Source organism: Ischnura elegans, chromosome 4, assembly GCF_921293095.1.
Source record: "Ischnura elegans chromosome 4, ioIscEleg1.1, whole genome shotgun sequence".
In the NCBI taxonomy this organism is placed as follows: Eukaryota; Metazoa; Arthropoda; class Insecta; order Odonata; family Coenagrionidae; genus Ischnura; species Ischnura elegans.
In genome coordinates this window covers 16,816,110-16,843,656 of record NC_060249.1, presented here as the reverse complement: position 1 = coordinate 16,843,656, position 27,547 = coordinate 16,816,110, and the positions used below count along the sequence as shown (strand labels likewise).

General features: G+C 37.3%; 1 protein-coding gene across 1 annotated transcript in view; it reads right to left on the bottom strand.

Moving 5' to 3' along the window:
- The window catches only part of LOC124157093, a 55,265-nt gene extending 28,492 nt beyond the window's left edge, over positions 1 to 26,773 (bottom strand). The window contains exons 1-2 of the mRNA XM_046531574.1: positions 26,094 to 26,773; positions 13,270 to 13,536 (exon numbers count right to left, since the gene is read on the bottom strand). Of these exons, the coding sequence (XP_046387530.1) occupies positions 13,270 to 13,536; positions 26,094 to 26,202 (376 nt within the window). The 5' untranslated portion in view covers positions 26,203 to 26,773. The remainder of the gene's footprint in view (positions 1 to 13,269; positions 13,537 to 26,093) is intronic.
- Positions 26,774 to 27,547: the final 774 nt, after the last annotated feature.

The window sequence follows — 27,547 nt, the reverse complement described above, 5'->3', positions numbered from 1 at the left end:
CAAGGGTGGTTGTCCGAAGGTTTCAGCTGGTAGTTTAAATAGGAGCCCTGCGATCCACAACCAAGCTTTTTAATCACTAGCCTACTACGGTTCCCTTATAAGATCAGTGTTCGGTGTCCAGTGGTTTAATGTGTTGTATAACATTTTATCGAAATAGAAACCATTTTCAACCATAACCTAAAGGCAATAATCTAGCACTCAATTTTTTACATTTTCAGACATCGAATTTTAGAGGAAGGTAAGATCAAATAGCACGGTTTGAGAAAATGCTAATTCCCTAAAAAATAATGCAACTACCACATTTACACTACATCTATTTTTAATCATTTTTGTCAACAAGTCATTAATTATATAGTTATCCATCGATGACCATTTCTTCCGTACTCGATGTCACGTTAGGCGGTAACCATATCTTACCCATTGAATCTCAAACGTTAATTTTCAGTCACATTTATATGGAGGGAAAACAGGGAAAAATATACTTTTCTTTTGAAGCCAATATATTCCGTTGCAACCACCATGTGTGAGAATCCTGGAATGCGCTATCAAAACTTTATGTTTCAGTATAAAATCGCAAGTAGATCGAAGCCGTTAAAATGCTACCATTTAGATTCCTACACGATCGTAACTTGATAAAAACTAAACTGGGGAATCTCATCTTCCCGAAATGTATAGCGTCAAGATGGATTTTATACAATTCATACTCACATACGTCAACATACCGCGCCAATGAAGTCATCGTAAAACCGAGCATTTTATTTTTATTCCAGGAAAGTTCTACTTCGCATTTATCCCACCCTCCGAAGTCAAATATGCAGAATTTCATTTGCTTGGAAGGTAAAAACCAATAGTTTTCCTTCCACAACTGTCGTTCTATATAATTTCAAAGAATATCAGGGGACTCAAAATGTGCATGAGCATACAGAATACGTAATTCTGGAGCGCACTGGAAAACGGATCTCAGTCTTATGGCTTGTTCACTTTAGGATGTTACTTTGGTGTCAAATGTACGCAGGTAGTAGGATTTACACGGGATTAAAATGGGTAGGAAAAGATAGAAAAGCCAGTAGTGTAACCACAATACAAACGCGGGCCGGTGTCAAAAGCAACTAATAATAATGAGAAAAAGGATGCCTGGTGCCTGGACAACGAACACGGAGAGTTTTCAAAAAGACTTCTCTAGAAACAAACTTAGGTATCCTGAAATTACGCAACCGTCTTTGCATAGAAATCATGATGACAGCCTGAATAAAGGATACTCGCCTACACACAGAAATGCATTGTGTGTTACGGGCACGCTCATAGTGAGCAGGTCGAGGTATTGTACCTCACGGTTCACCAAGAGGTCGCGCGATACCACTTTAAAAAACAAACGAGTTCGTCTTTTCGAGTGGTGTACCACGAGGTATATCAGGAAGCTGCTCCGTGATCATTGCGTTCAAGGCCAGTTTCATGTGACATCCTCATGTATTCTTGAAATTTGTCTGGGTATTCCTTTAGTTGAAAAAACAGATGGTAATATTCTCCCAGATCTTGTGGCACTTGATTTATCGGATGAGCACTGGATTCGCGATTACTTAACGTAGCAATCAGCCACCACTTACTTGCTGACGACATGTCACCATCACCACTATTATCGCTACTAATGTAAAAATGTTACAACTAACCAAATAACCGTTGTACTAAATGCCACACAGTTAAATACTGGCTCGTGGTCGAGGCTATGGGAAAGCTACGTGCGTGAACCTCTTTACTCTGCGATACAACCTCTACCTCCACCTCAATCTCCATCTCTACCTCTATCTCCACCTCCACCTCTATCTCCTCACTATGCGAGTATTACACAGTACACGGAAATGCGCAATCTGACGTACGTGCGAAGGCGCAATCAAAAATGCGTCGTGTAAAGCGGTGAATTGCTAGAACACATGCGAGAATGCGTGGATGCGAGACGGCAAAATAGCCCCTGTTCTAATTTCGTTCATGCATTCGCACCATTCCACGCCATTTTAGAAATAAATGCAGCTCTAACCTGCGCAATTCCGTGCCCCGTGTAAAACGGCCTTTAGGCATGTAAAGCCTCCACGATGTGGTAGGTCGACAAAAATGTTTGTTGTGGTGTGTCACTAATCAAAATCGTATTCCTTGTAGCACAAAAGTATCTAAAAGTGAGGATAATCGTGCAATTGTCTTGTTTCATCTAAAATAATATTGCAGTTGGAGAATTTATAGTGGTTTAAATTTTAACCTCGAAGGATTTCCTGCCTAATGCAGAACTATTTGGACGCTGCGGAAGGACATTGCGGTCATTCACTGAGGAGAGAACTAACGTAACTGTCTGGAGGCGACATGTGAGCCTTGGCGAGGAAGACCCGATTCTTCACTATATTCGACCCTTGATAAAAGGATCATACTTGGAACGAGTAATCATTTCAGCAGCCCCATTGTGTTCTTATCCTGCCCTGCTCATTCGAAGTTCATCAAAATCTAGCAATATATTTTTGTGTTACGTTTGCCTTCTCCTACTGATGGAGCTACTATTCGTACATATGCTCTAGCCTGAATAAATTGTTTTGAACTTGGTGATGGCTCAGTGAGTTGAAACGCATGGTGTGGTAAATATATTTTTAATGGAAAAGTACTGCAGTTTTTCTGTCTTTGATACTTACCACCACATCAACCTCGAACCCGTTATATTACGAGACAGTGTTCGTCATTCGAGTTGAGGCCAAAGTGAAAGACTTAAAAAGCATAAATTTCGCTATTAAGCATTCAGTCCAGCTCTATTGCATGCTTTCCTATTCCAGCGGGAATATTCGTAAGTGGCCAGATCCCATGTTATGATATACTGTTAGATTTGGTAGGGTTAGATATGCTGTCGGATTGTCGTTGGCTTTTTCTTCAATACAGATGAAAGCAGGGGATCGGGTTGGTGTGAAGGTTTGATTGTTGGCCACCCCGAGAGGCCAAATTCAAATTATGGCGGTGGCGTAGATTTTCAGAGATTACCCGATCCCTACCTTAGTGTTTGTGGAGGACACTTTTAGTACAGGACCCATTCCGTCGGATATGAGGTCCCTTTGGCGCATTTTCTTAAGACCAGGATAATGCCAGCACCAGGTTTCTCTCCCTCGATCCTTCACCATCCTTCCCTATCGCGTGAATGACTTGCCCTACCATGGCCCTACCAAACCTATCGGGCGTCTCCTCCGAATATCACCATATACCATACCAAATGTGAGCTTTAAAAAAGAAAGGAAGCCTTGCATCAATGAGTTTCGACATTGTTACCTTTACTTTCACTACGTTTTACGTCGTAGCCTTTGAGTTATTATCCAACAAAAGGTAAAAAAAATATATAAAACCCTACTTTCAATTCACCGACCATATGTCATAAAATAACAGCCATTGGAATGATTTTAGTTTTCTATCTTTATTTGGAGCAACTCTGCACACCACATGGTCGCATTTCCTCTCTCCCGCATTCCCTTTCCATTGAATATTTCCTCAGCTTGCGCTCCAGGCACCATATAAAATGCCTCATATAAACATTTTTATACGATCTGCAACCCTTCAAATGCTCTCTAAAAATTCTTCCTCTACCCAGCATCTTTCCTTTTTCTCTAAAAAAATGACAATAAAATAGGCACAAGACAATGTTTGCTGATGTATTCCGAACCTGCACCCACTCGTGTTGTGACTCTCATCTCCTTTGAATGGCATGCTCCCTTTTTTTCCCCCACTTTAATCTTGAATCGGAGCCAAAAAAGCGGAGGGCGGCGGAAGAAGTTGCTCTGTCCATTTCTCTTCGAGTGGTTTTCGAGAGGAACAGGGAGAACTAGCGAGAGTTTTTGAGGACTTGAACGGAGCAGACAATACCACGATGCATCAGCGAGAACCACTGCTATCCTCCTCCTTTTTCCCTTCTTTCATCCCTCATTATAATCGCTACTACACCCTCTGATGCCCTTTTTCGCGCTATTTCTTATAAAATTCTTCCCTTGACCACTTTTTAGGCTTCGGCGGACAAAAGATGTGTATCTCTCTTCCCATCGCCAATCCCTTCATTACTACATCGCGGGGTACTGTTCTATTATTGGTAACTATCCCTCACTCAGCTTGCGTTTTATTGGCCATGATGGACGAAATTTGTGTAGAACTCATGCTATAACTCCATTAACACATACTGAACAGAAAATTTTATGTGAAAAATCCCCAGAGGGGAAATCAAAAGCCTTGACCGGGGTCCGAACCCGGATCCCTCGATTTCCGGCCGAGTGCTTTAGCCAGTTAAGCTCCGGAGGCGTCTTTCTCCCCTGTGAAAATTTGTGGACTATACCGGACAAGGTGGTATGGACTGCTGAGCATATTATGCGACGAGCAGTCCAAATCGTGCGCATGGCGCCACAGCCGGAGAGAAAAGCAAATAAATTTACATTTTACTTTCTAATGAAAATGGATCATTTGATTGAAAATTTTACTTTTTAATGAAAATACACCATTTGATTTCAGACTCTTTTTAACCCTTTCTAACCCAGTTACTTTTGGGAGAGTTAAAATTTCAAGATTTTTCATTATGAGAACTTGAAAATTTTGCAATCAATTATAATCAATCATGAACGTGGCAGCTGAATATTTCGTCATTACAATTAACAACACAAAATTATGCGTAGTTTGCATATTTACGAAACAGAGCATATAATATAAAAATTTTTGATGTTGCGTAGAAGCAACAATGGGTTATAATGGGTTAATTAGACTTGCTAGATACCCTATTTTTCTCTTGATTACCATTTTTTTATCAGTAAAATGAAGTACGGCTTCACCGCTAATGTTCTGTCTCCTTGAGAAATTCTGGAAAGCATCAATTGCCATCGTCTCTACGATGCCGCATATTCGCAAATGAATTGCAAATGATGAATTTTCTCCCTATTGATTACTCGAGTACACGATGGGGTCATTATCGGAGACCATTAAATCAAGGCTGGATCCAATTCAGCGCCATTCATGTGAAGTTCAATAAGCGAAGCTGTATTCCCATTGAAAAGTGAAATTAAATTCATCATCAGGATAATGCCAGAGCCAATATGATGCTGCGGATAAAACCACTATTCCAGCTGCTTATTTTCCGTTATTCACCGGAAATTATATAATTAACAGACATAGATATGCTTCTCCGATGAGCGGTAAAATATTCCGCGTATTTCAAGTAAATATTCCACTCGATTGGTGAATGCCCATTTAATATTTTTTCCAACTCCATAATTTACGTATTTTGATGAGAATATATGCATATAAATAACTTTCCAGTGCGTACGTATCAATGTTTGCTTCATAATTGGTTTAGATTTAAAACAAAAATGGGATCCGTTTGTTTTAATTAGATACTTAAATACAAAACACAGCATGAAGCAAGTATTTTGTACGTAGTCTCGTGCACGAGTGCAAATATACAAAAATATTGTACACTACCGATGTAATTCGCCATGAAAATTTATTAGGCTCTGCCAGGATTAGAACCCGGGTCTCCGGATTTTCGATGGGTATTGCCCTAGAATGAACATGGCTTGGTAGTGTAACTGGGCAGAATAGAAATTAGGAGATCCGAATTCGAATCCCAGCTAAGTCAAAATATGTTTTATGGCGAATTTCACCCTCAGAGTAAATACATATGCACAATAAGTGTGACTCTAAGTGTGTTTTCAATTCTTAATTCATTTTTATTTCAAATGCAGGAGGATATTTAGGCTGTCCTATCAGGATGGCGGACTTAAACAAATCCTCAACAGCACATCTAGTTAGTTTCAATAGCCGTGGCAGAGTTCAACACGTGGAGAGATGCCACTATTCCATGCGACAATTATTGAGGGTTTTCTGAGATGTAATGCTCCCTTAAAAACATAAGCAGTTAAAGCAGTAAAAATGGTGATTTACTACAATTTTCTGAGTTCAAGCCATATTTTTGGCACAATAAAACGTTGGTAACCCTCCAACTATTTAGTGAATACATTCATTAATATTGAACTGATTAATATAAACATTGAAATAGACTAAGAACTTAAAACAGAATAAAAATTACTGGTAATTTTGCGAGCTAAAACAACAACTTATGTTGCGGCACGCCTTGAATTGCGATGGCGTGCATTGAATATTGAGATAAGTACAAAAATGGACACAATTTTCGATCAAACGTTGTCAGCTTGCAAATGACAGAAGCTACCAATGAATGAAGCTACCAATTTCAATTTTATTTCGGCTAGGATATTAGAACGATTTATTTGGATCATCTCTTTTCTAGAACAAATTACAGCACATTAAGTAATTTATAATTTTATTCCAATGGATAGTTAGCGAATATAACCGAATTGCCAATACTTGTTATATTTAAACGTTTTTTTTACATTTAGACAAGATATAAAAAGTATTCCCGCAGAAAACGTGAGTAATATTACTTTCAGGTATAAAACATTTACTAGTGCAGTTTTCTACTTTCAACGCAAAAGCGAGCACTTGCATCCCTGGAACATGATTTAATTCTAACCAAAACTAAGGGTGCCGTTAATCAGTTACTTTATGAACGAATATTGGACAAGAAACTTGTACGACATTGTTTCGTTTAATACGAAGCATGTTGTGAAGAATTCCGTGAATGAGAAAAAGAATAAGGAGCCAAATAAAAGTTCAAGAAATTAAGCATTGATTTCTTCCACTGATTAGTTCAAACCAAAACGGTGGGTGCCGTTAATCATTTGCGTAACGAACGAATATTGGACAAGAAACATGTGCTACATTGTTTCCTTTACTCCGAAGCATGTTGTGAAGAATTTCGTGAATGATGAAAAGAATGAGCTGCTAAATGTTCGAAAAATTAAGCATTGATTTCTTCCACTGATTAGAGTCTATTGGTATTCCAGATTTTGCAAGTGGCATTTGACTCTGAAGTGATCGATTGCGAAAAAATATAGCGTTGAATAATGAGAAATGAAGCGGAGATACAGACAGACGCAAATGAAGAAGTGGATTAAGGTCAGAAGTGCGGAGTTCGATTGGCAATGAGAACATGATTCACAAGAGAACGCTAATTGGCAACCGAAACATTTCCAGTATTTTTTCCCTCCTCCCCGCGAGTTCTTGAAAATCTCTTGAGAATGTAGGACGGGAGAGAGAATAATATCCGACAGCGAGCGAAAATGTCACTGCCTCGCGTAGTCGATTCCGCCGGAATTAAACCTGTACCAGTCGATGACTACAAATTGACTCGATATTTAGATTGTACGTACCCCAAATTCTTCTTCTGCTCCCGACGTAATAGCTGCTCAGGGCTATTGCGAATAAGTTATTTAGAATTGATGAGAGGTAATGTTTTTTTCGGGTAAAAAAATTGCGCAGGTATTTAAAAGGCTCTGAAAAATCAACTATAGAATCTAACAACTAGAGCAAAGATATTACTAAATTAAAGGGAAAACAACTTTTAAATTTTGGCGAAAATAATATTACTTTCTTAGCATCAGATACTTTTATCATTGGTAAACTCATAAATTAGTCATATTAAAGCCCAGCCATTTATTAATTAGTATTTTTTTCAAAGTTTTGCTTTATTTCTGGTTTTACTGTCGCATACTTACGCGAGTTTTCCTTCCATAATATCCTTATATTGTGAGTAATAAACACAAACATTGGCTTAGAATCGCTCTGCCATTAAAAAGAATATTTATTATATTTTTAGCAGCCATGTTTTAAGTAGCATTTCCGTAATTCATAAGGCTAAAGAAGTTTTTCGAAACGAAAACTGGAAAAGATGCTGGCGGCAGATTTTGAAATTTTCACTAAAGTTATGAATGCTTGGTTTCTTGCAGAGCGCCCTCTTTCAGCTGAACCTTGACCGGAGTCCCTCTCATGCTCTTTCATGCCTCTCGACCGCCTTCCACGCGAAAAGGGGGCCCAAATTCCGTCCCCAGACCCTCACTTCCTTGTCGAGACGCAGCCGCCGCAGCAACAGGGAAGAAGCAACACTGGGTCTCATTGTCGCTAATGTGAGTGGCACTCTCGTAAATTAAATGGTCGCAAGTAATATAATTCAAGGAGCTCCGAGTTAATGAATGTATTCGTCATTTCATTTCCATGAGATTATGCGCTATTAACTACAAGGTGAATGAGGTGAATCTTCATGACCAGGGGAACAAACTATTGCAGTTCATTGTTACCTGATCAATTAACGTAATTACGAGATCTTTGCTCTGAAAATTGCTCCGTGATGATGTCTACTTTCTTTGTGTATATCGAGAATAGTTTAAATTAATCTCTTGGTTAAGTTTGAAAGTCAAAATAAAATATGATACTCAATGCTACGAAAAAGATGATCGTATATTGCATATTTAAAATTCCGCCATAATTTAAAAAAATTGGAGAAGTTTTAAGCCATACAGAATTACTCATTTTAACGCCTTACTCATGGTGAAATCAATTAATAGTTACGCCATTTACAATGCTTTTCCATCATACTTGAAAAAACTGCATTATAAAGAGGTCAACATTTAAAAAATCATAAAAAATTACTAATACTGAGTAAAATTTGCAAGCAAGGGAATTTCTCACTATCCATTAGCATCTTGATCTTGGTTATTATGGAATGAAATTTTTTAGCATTCTTTGCGTAACGTGGTCTAAACCTCCAACCATATTTATGAACTTTCATTTGAGAAGAATAGCCTTTAAATTGATATATTTTTGTATGGAAAAAAGACTTAAAATAATAAAAATTGTTAAAATCAAATGATTCTTATTATGTTGCAGATTCATGTGATATATGTCACCAAATTTTAAATTGTACTTTTCCACACTTCATTCCGTTACTATTATTTTCATGGACTTACCTCACATTTAACGTTGGTCTGTTGGCTATGTAGGGTTTATTCCATAACTGAAGTCCTAAACGTAAAATATCAATGGTAAACTTTTATCAACGACGATTTTATCAGGAAATGAACTGTACTGCGCGTAATTTACCTGAGTAGGAATTTAAAGGGTTTTCTTAAATGAACGATTTCGCACTTATCAATGATATATTTTTTTCCACCAGTTCATGCCACACAGACTCAAGGGCGTATGACAACAGAATATGTTCCTAAATAAGATAAGAGCGATTTTAAGATACTGTAATTTCAGCATAAATTTATAAGTCTTCTGCAATTTCTAAATACGTAATATTACATCAAAATACCTATTTCAGTTTTTTTTTACATTTAGTGATGATACCTCTACATATGCAAGGATAGTGGAGTTCAGTGGAGTTAACATCATTATCACTGAAAATTTGAACTTGGGATTCGTGACCTCATTTTAAAGGTACGAGAAGCAGAGCTATGTCTCTGAAGACACACGAGTGCGCGTGTCATGCGCAAGTATCGTCGTTGCTTATGTCAAAGAAGTTATGAAACTTCCCAACTATACCAATGAGATTACCTGCCTCCGCCATTCCAAAGTACTTACGCCGTATGCAAGTGATTATGACACCCCCCAAAGGCACATGCGACAATGCTGGTACTTCTCGGTAATATACTAGTGTATTCTGCGAAAAATCCACAGAGAAAAAATCATTCAGTGTATTCTTATAAATCAACTCTGAAAAATATACCAAAAAATGAACTTTGAGGTACATTTTGCGTTTTATTTTATTTTACCGTATTAAACACAGAAAATCTGAAATTCCTTAGAACAAAACCGACACTAGTCAGGCTATTTTTACGGATCAACGAAATAACTATTTTTCATGGTAAAATGAAACTTGATACAGTTGCAATACATATTTGATGCTTTCGACGTCCATTGGCATACTTGAGATGTCTTTTCCGGGCGAATTCTTCTTTCCTACTTTCAATTCTGAGTCAAGATTTTTCAGTTGCCTTTAAATTAGAAATCAACGGGATCCAGTTCTTCACCTTGTCTGCCACTAAAACATCGCGATACAGGTAAAAGCAGCCATATCTTTGAAAATAGTAGATAAGGAAGTCAAAGAAACAAACAAAAGTTAAATCGCTATAGGCAGCGATTCTTCCGGGTTTCCTTCCGCGTTTATTCATTTTGCAGGACAAGCAAAATGGATAAACGCAGAGGGAAACCCGGAAGAATCGCTGCCTATAGCGATTAAACTTTCGTTTCTTTCTTTGACTTTCTTATCGGCTATTTACAAAGATTTGGCTGCTTTTCGTCATAATCTCCACGGAAGCCGACTTGGAAAAGTTAAATCACTGACAAACTACCGTCTTTTTGCCAGCGTCATGTATATTATCTAGATTACTTAAATCCAATTTGTACCATAAAATCTGTGAGAACCGAAATGCGTCATTAACATTTAAAAAGTATGCATAATTGCAGTTTTTTCTTTTATTGTTACAGTATATTAGATTAATTATGTCCAGAAGTACAATTATATTGTTTTTCCTGAATAGTTCAAGAAAATTAAAGGGAAATTTTGAAATTATCTTCTTGGAGATGGAAAACCATGTTGGCAAACGTTGTTCTAGAGAATAAAGGAAAACAAATCCTTAAAATTAATATGTACGTTGTTAGGGCGATTAAGTGTTGTTATCGGGTGGATAAAGAACCAGATTAATTGAAGGGATCCGGGTTGAAATTTAGGTGAAGGTTCAAACTCATCCAAACATACATTATAATAATATTATACCCATATATACTTTCTTTCCTATCCTGAATTTTCGCAAGCCCCGCATCTGCACCTTCGCCTCGGCTGACCTTAACCCTCGCAGAGTCAAAAAAACCTTCATTTTGAATAATTGAATGACCGAGTCAATATTTGCTTTCACATAGCTCCATCCGAGAAAGATAATATACGTAAAAAGGTGAGTTACAAATTAGCTCCATGCGAAAGTGTCCGTAAAAATGGGAATCCGATTTCCATTTAAATTAGAAAATACGTTACTCGAAGCCGATTTAACGTTTGAAATGGCAGTGTTTAACGGGGAGAGGAATAACTTTTGACCTATCAAAACTCTCTCTTCTCCCCTCTTTCCCTTTCTAACTTCCGACAGGATAACATACATAACAGTCAGTTCAGTTATGATATTATTACGCACAAAATGTTTTTTTTCCCAAGGTATTGTGTATTTTGGTTCTATGAGTTTTCGTTTCCGCAGTTTATGAAATTTGAAGTTAGCCTAAACACAGGCTACCTTACTTTTTTGAATGGATATAGTAATCTTTAAAAAATATGTATGCATGCAAGAATAAATTATATTACTATTATCATTATTATTATTGTATATGTATATTGTCTATGTGTTAACTCTTAATAAATGTTTTGTAAAAGTAAAGATAATAATGGAACCTGCTGATAAGCTTAATGCTTAGCGGGACCATTAAAATGCAAATAATGTAGCTTTCATTCAAATGTAAATATTTAAAGAACCTGAATGTTTTATTGGAATATATACTTAATTGAATTGAATTATATAATGACAATATCTTTTTTTTTAGATAATATTTTATATACTGTAACTTTTTTAAAATTTTGTAATATGTTAAGCAATATGACTACTTATTTGAATGGCTATTAACGAATGGTTAATATTTTATAGGTATGGAACTATTTATGAAAATATTTTTAACTATCAAATGTATTATTGTAAACAATTTTTTTATCCTGTAACAATTTTATCCTGTAACAATAAATATTTAAGATTAAAAAAAAAATTATTATTATTAGTTCATGCACTTTCTCAGCTGGCTATACCAGACGGTAATATTCACCTATCCTTAGGGCAAATTAGGATTAGGCTCGAATGTTAAGGAAGAGAATTCACCCTATCCTATGTCATTACCAGCAAGAGCTGAGCACCCCGAAATTATGTGTTCAATGTATTCACCCGTTTTCCCACATTTTCTACATTTATCTGCAATTTCAAGTTTTAATACGTTTTTTTGTAGTTGTGAGTTCGTATAACTCTGTCTTGAATTGCCATCACAAACCCTTCAGTGTTCGGGTATAAATAGTCATCTTGGAGCCATTTCAAGATGCGTTTCTGTCAACCCAATACTCCTGTATGACTGTTGGGAACTTTCCATGCAAGATTTTAGACTTATTATTATTATTGTTATTATTATTATATTACTTTCTAATTTAAGTATACCGGAGCTAGTCATGGTGATAACGTTTACGAAGTCACGTGCAAGGTACAAATCGTGCGAAAACTCCACAGAGAAATAAATCATTCGTCTTAGCCGGCATCCGAACTCAGATCCCTTGACTTCCGGTCGAGTGCTTCAGCCAGTACTACTAATATTGTAAATGCTGTGGAAATTTGTAGACTATACCTGACAAGATAGTCGGGACTGCTGAGCATATTATACGACTAACAGTCCAAGTCGTGCGCACTGCGCCACAGACGGAGAGCAAAGCCCGAAGTTGGAACAATTTGGAGGTGTTCGCTCTTGCCTAATACGGTAGTTTCCTTCATCAAAGAAAACGAAAAACATTGATTGCGTTTCCTTACCCACCATTAGTGTAATCATATTATACAAATTATTTTGTTTTAGAAACCCCAGTTTAGACGAATGCTTATGGTCAATTTTAACCTTATTTGAAAAAGGCCAGATTGGCGCCCATGCGATGCCACTCCACGTGACGTCACAGGGACCTAGATGTACACGAGAAGTCAGGAGTTTTACATCATCTGAAATTACCAATGCATGCATGAGGCACAGAGCTCAGGGAAACATCTCTTAATAATCACCTATTAAAATTGTTGCCTATGGTCGAAAAGTACACTTCGTTTGATAGGTTATTAATAATCCTTATTTAAGCCAAGCGCTACCTGTTAGCAGCCTGCATCGTAGCGGCGCTTGTAACCTCGCACCAACTGCAACGTGGCCTCACAAGGCGGACACCGGAACCAGAATGATGTCACACGAGCTTTTCCCAGCATTCATTCTTAGGCGTCGCGTTTTCGCGCGCTTGAAAATTTTCACTTTTCATTTCATCGCAAAAAAATAGATATCGTCATTTAAAAATCTAAAAGCGTGAAATACGTACTACAGGAGTAATAATCTTTCGATTTATTAAATTCAAAAAGTAGAAAACCACCCAAGTATACAGGGACTAGCCACGGTGACAGCGTCTTCGGAGTCACCCGTAATGTCAACAGAAAATATAGGGCTGGAAATTATGTTATATATAAGATTTTGATTCAAGGACATGGGCCATTGGAAAAGCTGACCAGAAAATTTTAAATGAACTCAAGTGAGCGTACTCACTTTGCGTGCAGTGTGACTCGAGTCCGCACTGTGTGCACCTCCGGGGGGAGGCGGGGCCGCAGGGGCAACCGCCGTCCTTGACGCAGCAGGCGCAGTCCGAGGACGATGGGTTGTCCGTCAAAGAGGCCGTCACGTTGACCGTCGAGGCGGTGGCGGAGGTGGTGCCATATTTTCGAGCTGCGGCGGAAGAGGGCGTGTGTTTGGATGTCACGGCCTCCCGGGGGCAGCTGCAACCCGTGTCAGACACGGTCCACAGATCCACTTGGCCTGGCACAATGCAAATAAAGTTATTAAGGCAAAAAACATTTTTTTCGTCATGACAATAACATGAATTTTTTGTTTGAATATTCTCGCAACTTCTTTCGCTTATCTTAATTGATCCTTCCGGGAAATACTGCGAGGAAAACATTTTCACTCATCGTTTCACTGCTCTTACTGGGAGCGTAATCTAGAGAATTATTGTTTTCTCGAATCAATATAATTATTCATTTCCCGGAAGGATCATATAAAATATGGATTTTTCTCTAATCTTAAAAAAATATATGGACACAATAAATTGGACAGTATTTAAGTGGGTTATAGGCACCCCTGGGAAATGGCTGCATGGGGGCTACCTTCTACTTTAAGGTATTAGCGGCGATAGCAAGTGCTGTTACATGCATATAATTGCGTAGTGACTAAAGTACTAATTTTAATTTACAATAATTGTGTGGTCTAATGAATAAAGGAGAGAAAATGCTGTGGTAGTGATACCGTTTAGAAATACAAAAAAAATCCATGCATAGATACAATAAGCACCAAGGTTACACAACAAATTCTAACAATTTGTCAACCTCATTACCTTCCTTGGATAAAGCCATTGCTTTAATGTAACCCAAAATTCTATTTCTAAAGTTCGACCGGGAGGGAGTAGAATAACTTTGGCCAGCGGTATGCGTACACCTCTTTGGATATTACATTTTTGCGCTTAGTTATTGTTTTCTTAGAAACATGCCTGTGTTTTATTCAGTTCGGAATTCATTGCTTATAACTCTACATTAAACACTATTGCAAACCCGGACGAGGAAATTTAATTAATTTCCAACTTCACTGCTGGTAATTTGATGGACAACAGCCTTTGTTTGTGCTCTTAACGCTGAATAAATTATTCTATTTATTTTTATAAACTGCCTTTGTTTGTCTCTATATTTTTCGTTATATATTTGAGGTTAATTAAAAACTAATCAAAATATTAGCTTTATCACCTTTGCTGTTATGTCCTGAAGCCTCAATAATTTTGGATCATTAAGTTTTTATACCGGAAGTTCAATTTGAATACGTTTCCCGCAACCAACCCTTCATATTATTACCAGAAATAAGAAATGATGATGGAGAGTTAAATAAGGTGCTAAATTAATTGGATGCTATTCGTAAAAATAGTAAGCTTAATAATTTTATTTTTACTGATAAAATTATTTTAATTGAGTTTACGTGATATCATAGATATTTCTTTTCATGGTAGTTAACGAAAAAGCTGAAGGGCTACCCTTTACCAGGAAATAAAAATGTTTTTTAACGCTTGAGCTGCCTCATTAGAGTCTCTATTTGTGGTAAATAATTGAATTTTAAACATCGAAATTCCATTTTGGAAAAACTTTAAGGCTTGACGGACTAATGTAAGATAACGCAAGGAAAACTTCAAGACTGATGAACAAAGTAACGGAAAAAGTGGGAACATTTTCCTGACAATGGTAGAAGTCCCCTAAGCATGAGAATTTTGGAGAATAAAAAATTGGGAGGAAGTTTGCGCATTATGATGGAATGTAAAGAAGAGGGCTACCTTTCAAGATAAATCGGAAATTGAGAAGTTGTGGAAAACTTTAGAATCGAGGAGTGAAATTACACCTCGCGAATTCTGTGAAAGGAAAGAGACGTTGACAATGAGCAAGTTAAATAAAATTGTAACTGGTGTGCTCTTTCCGCTAAAGATATTATGTGTTTATTCATGGTTCACAGCTTTAAACATAGGGACAGGGCCCCTTATTTTCTCATAAGAAACAATGAATGCCGAGTCAAATAACTTTCACGAAGTCTCACATTACTGTCATAATGAGGGAAAAGTTAAAGGCATTATAGCTTTGGCACATCATAAACCCATTATGCTTAGATAAAGTTTACCATGCCCTGAAACTTGAATAAAAAATTACTCAGTCACATAAGAAAATAACTCATATTTGCCTCGTATCCCGCAGGACACAATGAAAACATTTCCACTGACTCCTCTCGTTACTGAAGCATTTTCCAGACGTTCATTCAAATCCTAGGCTTTAGTAAAAGAGTATATCCATTGAGTATTTATTTCTTACTTTTTATAATAATAATAATAATAATAAATTTTTCACGATTTCACGATAATCGATTAAAGGTTTTTAGAGTGTATTGATCTTGGATACCCAAATAGTGTCTATGGTTATAGACGACACGAAGCCATGAATTCTCTGAAATATATTTAACCTAGTTTCAAATAGGATATACATCTCTCCATTAATCATTGATGAAGTTGAACTTCCCCGGCGTATAAACACCAGGAGCTACGTATTGAGTTAATTCTGTTCCATCATCAATCTCAATATGATCGATTCGGAAGAAACTTTTTGAGGTGTCAAAGTTTCTTGTGAAGTTTTACATTCAAAGAAAGCTAACTGTATCCTCCAAAACTTTTCGAGAAGGTAAAACAGGAAGATATATCAGAGTGTTGAATGGAGAGGAAGGATAAAAAAGGAGCAGTATAAGACTATAGATAATGGGTTCTGCTGATTACGAGAGGAGATGACGTGCATATATCTATCGTTTTTTCATCAGCAGTTCACCGGTTATCGCAATATGCTACAGCCAGATGCGCTGGAATCGCATTTTTTCAGGTTATCCGAAACTCTGAGAGGAATTCCATATCCCCACGGTAATAGATCCCAGGCGATTAATTCCTGAGAATGGGTTTCGACGTGATTACCAGCATATCCCACAACATCAATTGTCTTTTCCTGCTATTTTAACTCCTGCTCCCCCTCTCTCTCTTTATTTTTCTGTGCTCTCCCTGATAATGCAGTTGGCTGTGGCACTAATGTCTCCACTTTTTCATCACCAGGTCTTTAAAATGTCGTTATTGGGAAACATTCTCTTGTTATAGTTTTGCTGTTACAATAAGATGTATTTACAGTGTTTTTAATATGCTACTACGATTTAACAATGTTTTAATCAACATTAACTTAGGCATTCTTGAATTCAAATACACATATATACTTATTTTTAGCATAAAAATGTGTTGATTCCAGTTATGATATTCAAGACTAGTTCTAATTTTGAGAATAGGGTGGTTTCCTATTATTTTTTTATTGCCTAAATCGAAAGATCATGACTCCTGGAGTACGCATTTCACGCATGTAGATTTTTAAATGACTATATATATTTTTCGCGATTAAAAAGGAAAAGTGAAAATTTTCAAGCGCGCGAAAACGCGACGGCTAAGTATGAATGCTGGGAAATCTTCGTGTGACGTCGTTCTATTTCCCGCTGCCGCAAGGGAGGTGACCTTGGAGCGAGGCGTTGAGCGCTGATACGACGCAGGATGCTAGCAGGTAGCTGAGTACTCTGCTAGCTGGTAGCGCTTGGCATAAATAACGATTATTAATACCTTATCAAACGAAGAAAACTTTCCGACAATAGGCAATAGATGATTAATAAGAGATGTTTCCCTGAGATCTGTGTCTCATGCATGCATTAGTAATCTCAGACGATGTGAAACTCCTATCTACTCGTATAGAAACTAAGTCCCTGTGACGTCACGTGGAGTGGCATCGCATGGGCGCCAATCTGACCTTTTTCAAAAAAGATTAAAATTGACCGTTAGCATTCTTCTAAACCGGTATTCCTAAAACCAAATACTTTGTATATTATGAATACACTAATGGTGGGTAACGAATCGCTATCAATGCCTTTCGTTTTCTTTGATGAAGGAAACTACCCTATTGAGAACTATATATTGCCTTGCAGACTGACACCGGTTAATAGCTCTTCATATTATTCTTATCTGTAATCACGTGAGAATGCTCAATGTCAAATTGCTATGCGATGTACCCATGTCAATCCAGCCGTGCGAGTGTTGGCGAAATTCGCATATATTTCCGAGGAATGCCAGTCCTCTAGACGGAGATTAAAACATTGATCCTATATAGGTTTATCAATCCCCATTACAATTTTACTGAGGTTAATGGGCTATCACTCGCACCATGAACTTCGATCAAATTGACAAGGAATTTCGTACCGGTCAGTCAGTGTCCCGCAATGGTATAGTTTCGTGGTTCAATATCCGACTCAAAGGCATTTTTTTCCAAGCAAAAATGATGAAAATAATTTTTTTGGACGTCACACTTTTATGCGCACCACATTTTTCCCATATATGAGTAAATTAGTACCATTTACGACTGCGGATTTATACATTAAAACCGCAAATTGAATTTAATGCCAATAAGGATAGAGGACAAAGGACACCCCAGGTGTCCATCGGTGCCTTCATTTATTGCTAATACACATCTCGAGCACGTAAAATGATTTAACGCGTGAAACACCTGCCCGAAATTCTCATTGCGCCCTCCCGAGATCATTTCAACGGATGAGAACTCCGGGTCTGGATGACAAATGGGTTACACTTCGGAACCCCTTTAATTGCGTTTTCTTCATGCAATTAACATCGTAAGGCGAAGGCGGCGGCCGAGGAGGCGACCTGGGAGGAGGAGGAGGTCATTCCGTGGGAGAGGGAGAGCGCGAGAAGGTCCCAATCTTCTCCGGAACTAGTTAGTCTTTTGCGGAGGAAGGGAAGGATTAATTGGGCAGAAGGGTAGAGTGCGCCAGAGTACGAGCTAATGAGCGAGTTTCGATTTGGACCGAGATAGACCGAGTCGCGGGAGGAGGAGAGGAAAAGGAGCTCCAGACGTAGTGGGGGGGGGGGGGTGAAGTGGGCGGGTCGAGTCTTGCAAGGCGGGCGACGGTGGCTTGGGGTAAAATTTTCCCCCGCCGCCTCACTACATGAGAAATCTCCCTCCTTCGACTTAATCAAGGTGCCTCGAGACAAGAGATGATATCTCCTCTCGCATGCGAGAAATTACAGAACTTTGCGGAAACATTTAAGTACCGGAGAGCATATTATAAAGTGGTGAACATGAGTTATCGCCGAGATTATCAAGGCGATCGCGTAGACTGGGGGGTCGGGAACCTTTTAGCGCCTCCGGGCCGCATGTTTAAACTGGCGGGATTCGAAGGGTTCAAGCAGGGTTATATTCACGATATGATGAGTGCGTGTGTAATCTAGCTAATAGCTTGAGGAGTACACTCCATCTTTGAGCCACAGGCAAAAAAGTGGGCTCACTAATTGCAGGAGCATTCTTATATTACGTAAGCAGAGCTTTCACTAATTTTGACCCCTCTCTCACTGGGCCCCATGTAAGCATAAATAAGTATTTGCCAAGCCCTAAACTAAGAAAACTCGATATCCTCCCTCAGAATTGCTTACGCAATACGCGAATGATCTGTAAGATTCGAGTTTGATAGAGCTTCAAAATATGGAGGCCCTTGTTTCCGTTTCTTGATCGTCTACTTCACTCAAAAAAATAACCGGCTTTAACCCTCGTTCAGATAAGTTGATGACGTCACCGACTCCGAGGCGATTGGTTCATTGCATCACTGATACCCCTTGGTTTACTGCACCTATCTCACGCGATTCGTTGCTGCATAGACTATCGACAGAAATTCCCCATTTCAATGAGCGGTTCTCTTAGACAGAGAGTTAACGAGCAAAAACTCTGATAACGTCACCAACTTATGAGAACTGTGCCACAACTTTCACGATTTTTATTTCAAAATTATGAAAGAATGACTCAATATGAAATCTAGTATTTATTAGAAGACATTAATTTCACGGGCCGCGTGAAATCGCTTGACGGATCGCATACGGTTTGCGGGCTGCGCATTGCCAACCCTGAAGTAGATTGAGGATAAAAGACAGTGTTTCCGGCCTAATTCAGTGGAAAAATTTTATATTTAACACAGTGAAACTAGTAGTCTATTTCAAAAATGGTATTATGTGTCGGAACCTAGGTCGGTGGGAATAAAGAAGTGTGGAATTAGACAGGTGTTTTCATAATGTGACACAGATTGAGGATGCCGACTCTTCTTGAAATTGAGTTAAAAAATATAAAATAAGGGATTCATTCTTATTTAAAGGTAACCATTCTTACAGGTAAAGGTATTCATTCTTATTATATCCACAATAAATGCAGAATGTTCTTGAAAAAATGAAAATTTTTTCAAAGCATTTATTTTGAGTTATAAATTTCATTAGAATGTAAAGGCCAAGGATATGGTAATAAATAGAAACAAAGTACACACACGTTTCAGAAAATTTCTCACCACATGAGAATCAATCACTAAAATATCACATATTTGAAAACCCGCAAATCATCGGCAGGCCCAGGCAAACAAAACGTTTTACGTCATTTTCTACTAAAAAGATAATCCCTGCGATATTAAAAAAAAAAATGCAATGTTATCGGAGGGGTCAAACGGAATGGGATATCTATCCCGGAAATCATTGCAACATCTCGATTATATAATTAGTCAATGGTACAATGGTGCATAGCTTTGAATTATGAAGTTAAAATGTAGGGCAGAGATTAATAGGATTGATAAAGATCAATAAGAGGGTATTACGTGCTCGTGTACGGTATAATTGGCGAAACGCCAGAGGAAATACGATTAACACCTAATAGTCAATTGTTTGGGCATTTAATAAACCCTATTTTATCATATAATTTACTGGGAGTAGCTAAATCAAGCGAAATTATGCTGAAAATACCACATTGGAAATCATGTTTTGATTCACTGTATGTCATTCGACGTAAGTGTTTCATGAAAAATATGTTATAAAACAGTGACAGTGTTTATTTAATAAATGTCCACTTCTGCGATGATTTTAACACATTTATAGCAAATTCGTTATGCATATTAACCCATTTTGTGTTGCTTCAAAGCAACATCAAAAAGGTATAAATTTTCAGCTCTATTTAGGAAATAGCTAGATTATGTATTATTTTATGGTGTAAATTTTAATGACGAAATATTTATCTGTCTCGATAATTATGATTGAGTGCAAAATTTTCATCTTTTCAGAATGGAAAATCTTGAAATTTGATTTCTCCCTTAAGCAGCTCTGGGTTAGAAAGGGTTAACGAAACGAAACACAAGAGGGAAAATCCAATATAATCAAAAAACAATCGATCATTTTAATCGTAGTTTGTTTGAACCGGAAGTTACCTATTAGTACGATAAAGCTTGTAACTATTCGAGAATATAAAAAATAAAGTATTAGCCTTGTTTTCTTTAATTCGTGTAACGACTGTAGAGCCAAATACCACGTGCGGTTTAGGCAGGAAGTTATATTCCATGAAAATGCAACGTTTCGGACTCAAAGCAGCTGCGTGAAACAAGCGATATTTTTTCGTTCAAATCGGTGGCTTGGTTAAGTAGATAAATTGCCACTTCCAGCCTTTACAGGAAGTGATAATTTAGTTATGTGTGTCATGTACAACAACGTAATAAGCCGATTGATAGTTTGCTAACATAAAACGGTGCAGCGGTTGAGTAGTTGTGTGTCTCTTCCGGTCAGAACCGGATGTGGTATTTTGTGGCCCAGTTACTATCGCTAATGTACCAATGGGGAACATGAATGAATTTTTTTCATCTTGCTAGTAAGTCTTATTGAATAGACAATTTTCTCACGAGTCCAAATATATAAGCCAAAACTCTCCTAGCACTACACAAACGTCATTAAATGCTTATTAAAAGTGATGGAATATCGCTTGCTGTCACGTGACCTGAAACGCCCTCTGACGTCATCGCACGGGACAGCATTTACTTTGCTAAGAGAGTAGAAAGGCAGACTCTTGATCGCAATATATCGAAGCAAAATCATCAACGAGCTTTGTAGCAGTTCCTAAAAGGACAAGTTGACTTAATAGGGATTTAAGAAAGCACAATACGACAGTTTACTTTTGGTCGACTTCTATATGGCGGCTGATTTTCTGAAAAATAGCGATTGCTTCCAAATCTCACCAAACAATCCCCTTCATTTGTTTCAATAACGCCTTGGCAACCCAACATATTCACGTTTGACGTTAAAACAGAAATTATTTTCGCCATATTTGCGTTTGAGCCCCTGCATAGACCGATTTTTTACCCACTTCCTCAGTCTGTCATCAGTGGATTCCGTGCCGCGACGTCACGCTCCGATGACGTCGTGTTTTCAAGCAGCCGTTGAAGATTAATTTTCAAAGACTCATAACTCAGCTAAAAAACATTATTCATCCGCGAAATTTTCGGTGAGTACATTTGAGATGGGGACCTTCTTATTCTAGTACTTTGAAAAAATTGTGCATGTTCCCCATTCCAACAATAGTTTGTTCATTCAAATAGGTGGAGCTATGTGAACGCTACGATGTAAATATCATTCATATATATATTTCCAAGAGCAAAAAACAATACAATCTTCTTTGATTGCACAGTCGTATAATAAAAGAGGTACTGAGGATGTGGAATTTTCAATTTTAACGCTTATACATTTTTTCAGACTTTACAAGCCGACCAAAGGCAATTTTTAGTCAGCTGATGAGCTTTGATTTCGATTACAGCCTTCGTTCGCAATGAAAGTTTCACCTTGCTAGCAAAATTATCGCTATAAATGACAATTTAAAATTTAAATTTCCAAATGCAAATCCCTGAAAATATTGTATGGAAAGCTCAATTACTTGAATCGTCAGCCGATGAAGAGCTAAGTAGAGTATGGAATATGGAATTTGGATGAAAATGACGATACCTCCGTTTCTCAGTAACTCGATACGCCAACATTATAGATAGCATTTTTCATTTACTGCGGCCATTTATATCCCATGAATATGGCTGGAAGAAAAACTGTTCAAGCCGCTGACCTCACTAATAGTTTTTATTTTTTTTGTATAAATGTAGCTTGGCGTTTAAAAGGTGATGCTATGGAACTGGAAGGAAAAGAAATATGCCTAGGGAAAGTTTCAAAACTTGCCTTAACAAGGGTAAAGAAGATAAAAAGGCGCGAGTGAGGAGCAGCGGCAGAATGAGAAAAGACTTGGCAAGTCTAGACACGTGGTAGTATAGGGAGATATAGTTTCGGAGCATCTCCAGAGAAACCTTCGCTCACCCTGCCCCGCCTTGATCCCGTCCCAGTTTTCTTTGATCCAGCCGTCATCTCCTCCGCATATTTTTATCAGGCCTTCGTCCCAGTTAATCTCCTCGCATCGCTAATTTGAGTGAGGAGTTTTCAAAGAACGGAGAAGGAATCGGGAAATGACATACGGAACTTTTGTTTTGACTGAATAAAAAAATCAGTTCAGAACTTTTTCGTCGTCCCCTTGAAAATTCAAAAGATTAGTCAGAAGTGAAAAGTTTTTCTTTTGGCCGAGTAATTATGATAATGAAGTCAAGTACATTGGCATATAGGAAAATGAGAAATAAAATATGAAATGCTAAGTCGAAGAAAAGATTTTTTAAGTATTACTGCACTAAGTTACAAACATTGATTGATCAAATTTTTTTTCGGATTTCATCCATGTAAGTTGAACCATAATTAGTTGTTATAGGCAAAGTTATCAGGCGGGAGAACCTGACAATTTTTCGCACTACTTTTTCACGGGAAAAGAACAAAACTTTGGATTCCTTATCGCTAAAGCTGATCTTACTTGACAGAAGTAACGTTCATTCAATGGCATCAACACTGTTTCAATCCTAATTATTTATTCAGTAATAGGTCCAATTACTCAAAGTGTTTAGCATAAATTATATATCATTTTATCTTAGCTAATTCCATTTTAATAAATAAAAATTAGGTTTGGGGGCTCTAAGGATAAAATGAATATACCTCTGCAATTACCTATGAAATCGCATTATTTAATGCTTTGGCTTCATCAGCTGCAGATATAATTTTTTTGCGTTTATTACGAGTTCAAAATATTAATACATTCCTTAATTAATTTATAATACTATTATCATTATAAGTATTCAAAAATTTATTCATGAAAATTTAGTAATCTTTCCTCTTGCATCAAAAAACAGTATTGCGGGAGAGGGCTTCTTCGCTACCACCGAGACCAGATAAAATATGAAGGATACACAGTGACCAATTATGATCCATAATTATAATTTCTCATTACTAAACGTAAAAGCTTCATAAAAATTAATGAAGGGAAATAATGAAATTGGTCACTTTCATCCACTAAAGAGCGCGGAAAAAGAAAAAAACCACATGATAACGTATCAAAGACCTCAATACATTAACAGCATTTAAATTCATCATGGACCTCATCCAATACTTCCGACGCGTTGCATGGGAATTAGCAAATGTTGCATAAAATATTTAAGTATCCCAGCTGTGTAAAGCATAGGCGTAAATATATTCCTTTCCAAACTTAAAAAAATCACTCAGTTAAATCATACATCCAAACTTGAAAATGTACGAGAAATGCGCTCGGAGATTTGAGCTATTCGACGCCAAAACTACCCACGCATGTCTCCCCATACGAATAGATGCGGATACGTGCTTTTTCTCGGGTTTATGTAAATAAACGGAAATGTTCCAGATGCTTTTTTTCCCAGAAACAGGAACAGATGACACGCTACTGGATCACTAGTTCGCGTTTGACTGAGTGATTTTGCTGGAATTAAGCATGGCTGGCTATGACGCTTTGGAACGCAGTATTGATAGCCAAAAAACAGGTCTTTTGAGAAAAAAATTAACTCCTCGGTTTAATCCGCGAAAAAAAATCTTTCTATTTTTCTATTTCTTTCCATTTAAAGCAAAAAAGCGATCCCACGTATAACATAGAGCACAGGACTATGGCGGACGACTATTGAAATTCATTTCCCATGGACTACTCCAGTAGAAGCGTAATGAAAAAGACAATGTGTATAATATTCGTAGTGACAGTTTCATAACTTAAAACATGGTCTTATATACAAAATAAAACTGAGTTTGCTAGATTTTTACCACCCCCATCCATCCCTTTGACTTTCATGGTTCTCAAATAACAAGGTATAGTGAAAACTCGTTAGACTATGCGAGCATTATTATAAGTAACCTTCTCCTACCCCCGAGGAACCCTTATTCAGTCCCTAACGGCCTAATAAATATCCTCATTCAACCTCTCACCGCCCATTTAAAAATTTTACTATTCACAAAATTTAGAGGTAATTCACGCTGTAGAGGCAAGATCGCTTTTTCTTAACTAAGAATGAGCTGAACTCAGGCCATGCAAAAATCTCGATGAATACAGTTTATGAATGGAAATATAAATTCTTTGAGAGCATTTGATTTCATCCATACTCTTCATATTTATTTTTCAGAACGTGACAGTATAGTCTGTCTATCCAGAGTTTAGGGTGGGTATGTTGCCTTCAATTAGCCTTGGAAAGATTTTTAGGGAGAAAATTATTATACCTTAGTCAGTAAACTACACTGTTTTCAAAAGAATAATTATAATTATTATTTAATAGAATAGTTATTAAATAGCGCAGTTAATACCGAAATTCGACAAAATCTTAAAATTATGTTGGGAGGGACATTGTTTTCGATTAAACTATAAGTTTTAATAAATAAAGGTGACAAATTTTGTTTTTTTAAAGAAATAAATTATTGTAAAGAAAAGATATTATAAAAATGTGTTTCATCCAAATAGAAGGATGTAGTATTGAATTATCCAGTAATTTAATGTGAAATAGTAAACTATGTTCTGCAAAAGTATTTCGAGCGCCAGTATAAAAGTAGTATGTTCACCTATTGACAGTATTTACTTGGTTGCAGTGGACATAGATGTTTTGAAATAGTACTTACGTCAGTATTTATTTAATGCAGAGGTGATAAAAGTTTTCAAAACAATTTTCATATGCATCGCAAGTTTAAGTCAAATATATCAGTTTTTCTTATTGAAAACGATGAACGAAAAAAAAACATTCCTTCGCACATTCCAAACTTAATTTTTGCGAACGCTGGTTTCAACACGATATATAATATGTTGTGTGACCTTGGTAATAACACATCATGTAATTAGTAGCTTATCGTACGTCGTAACCAAGGCCAGTATCCAGAGGCCTAATTCCATCCCACAGAAGGTTAATATCTGTTCAGTAGCATTTTCATCGTCTTTCAAAAATATCCGCAGCGCGGTAACGAGAGCAATGCGATACAACTTTTTCCAATATTTTGCAGTATTATTGTTTAATATTCAAAAGGTGAAAAGTGGACTGTATAGGAATTTAGTGCCGCCGAATGGTATTTACAAAAATTCGGAGGCGCCAATGCAATGGCGATCTGGCGCGTGGTCTCTGGGGCAGGTTCTCCTGGATGTTCGAAACACACACGTTCCTTTTTACTACTTGCCAACAACTGTTTCCTCGTCTCGAGGATCAAAAAAAAAGAGAACCTCTTGCCCTCTTAAGGCGAACACACGCCAAAAAAAAAACAAAAGTAAAACAAAATGCACCACTCGGCGGCGAATACGAAAAAGAAGTTTACCGAACAATTATGTTTATAATTGCGAGGAATAGCATTAAGAGTTATGAATTTCATAAATAACATCATGATGAATCTAAATTTCGGTTGACACCCCTGATCATGCCTCAGTGAAACTCAGCTGAAAAAAATAAAGCTTGCAATCTACGAAGCGAAATTTCTTTCCCTATGGATCGCAAGGATTTAGGAGCTTTGTACTCACTGTTGCCGTCGACGTATATCGGGGTCCAGGCCACTTGAGTCCTTCCGTTGTTCAAAAGGAATGCAAGAATTGTGAATACCGCGGACGTTCTTCTCTTCCAATGGTCCATTCTGCTTCTTTCTTCTCTTTCTACCCACAACAAACAGAACGAGCACTCGAGTTCTGCCCACGGCTAAAATACACCTCAATGCGAAGCACGGACGCTCAAGGTCTAGTACGATGGAGTCAGGAACTGCACTCAATAGATTACGTGAAACCACATCAAATAATGGACGCAGTTCTCACTCAGAAACTTATAGAGAGAATTTTACTGTTTATTTTATCGATCCAACGCAGAGTATCAGAACTGCTTCCTCGTCCACCTCTGGAAGAATTTCACACGCTAAATCCTAAATGTTTATTTTTACGTCACTTTTGCCAGGAATGTTATGTTATAATCCCAATGTTATTGCACTAAAACCGTTCACTGAAGGAAAATATGATTCCATATCTACTTGCACGGAAAGTTCATCATTACAAAAGGAAGGGTGATTTCATATCTCACTGTTGCGTTCTTTCTTTTGACGGATAGCCGACCAATATCGTTCAAGTATATTCACTAGGAAATTGTTTGAAAAAAAATTCATTTACTAATTCAGGATATTGTAAGTGAATTTATTAGTAGTTGAAACAAGTAACCTAATAAGGCTTTCACTTGAAAATCGTACAATGTTTCCATTTGAATTTATTTGTAGGATCCTTGGCAAAGGGGCCTAACCTTTAAAACTCTATAGCTTGGTATTATAAAGCCTTTTCTAAATAATTACTGCGTTTGACCCATATGGAAATGCACTAAGGGGAATTTGGGCTGCATCTTCATTATAAATACGTGATGAATAATTAAATATGGCATGCACTCCTTCATGATAATTAAAATTAAATTTCAATCGAGTAATTCCCAGGCACTAGCTATGTGTCTGTTTATTCCCTAATTACGAATAGGCCACCAGTGATTTTCTCCTCATTACAATGATCATTAATGCAAGTTAAGCGTTATTTTCTTTGATAGTTATTTTTTGCATCACATAGCAATGTATTAAAGGTCAAAATTACCCTGAAAATGAGGGTTGATTGGAGTTTATTTTTTTAATACGATTTGCCTTTCTTGTGATATTTTTATTGATCTTAACTCTGGATTGGGGCGAAATGCTCTCCAGCGCCAATATTGCGGGAAACACGATAAATAGCAAGAAAGAAACTGAGGCCTTATGAGATATATCTTAAGATTAGTCTAATATATTACTGAGATTTCATAAAAGGTAGCATAAATATTTTTAAAAAAAGTCAATCCTCTGATTTTAATGTTAGACTTAGGGTCATTTCCCTCGGCTTCGTCAATGAATAAAAGAAAATTCCGTGCAAATGAACTTATCCATTCGTGCTTTTCATTTTTAGCCGTTTGGGGATTATATTGC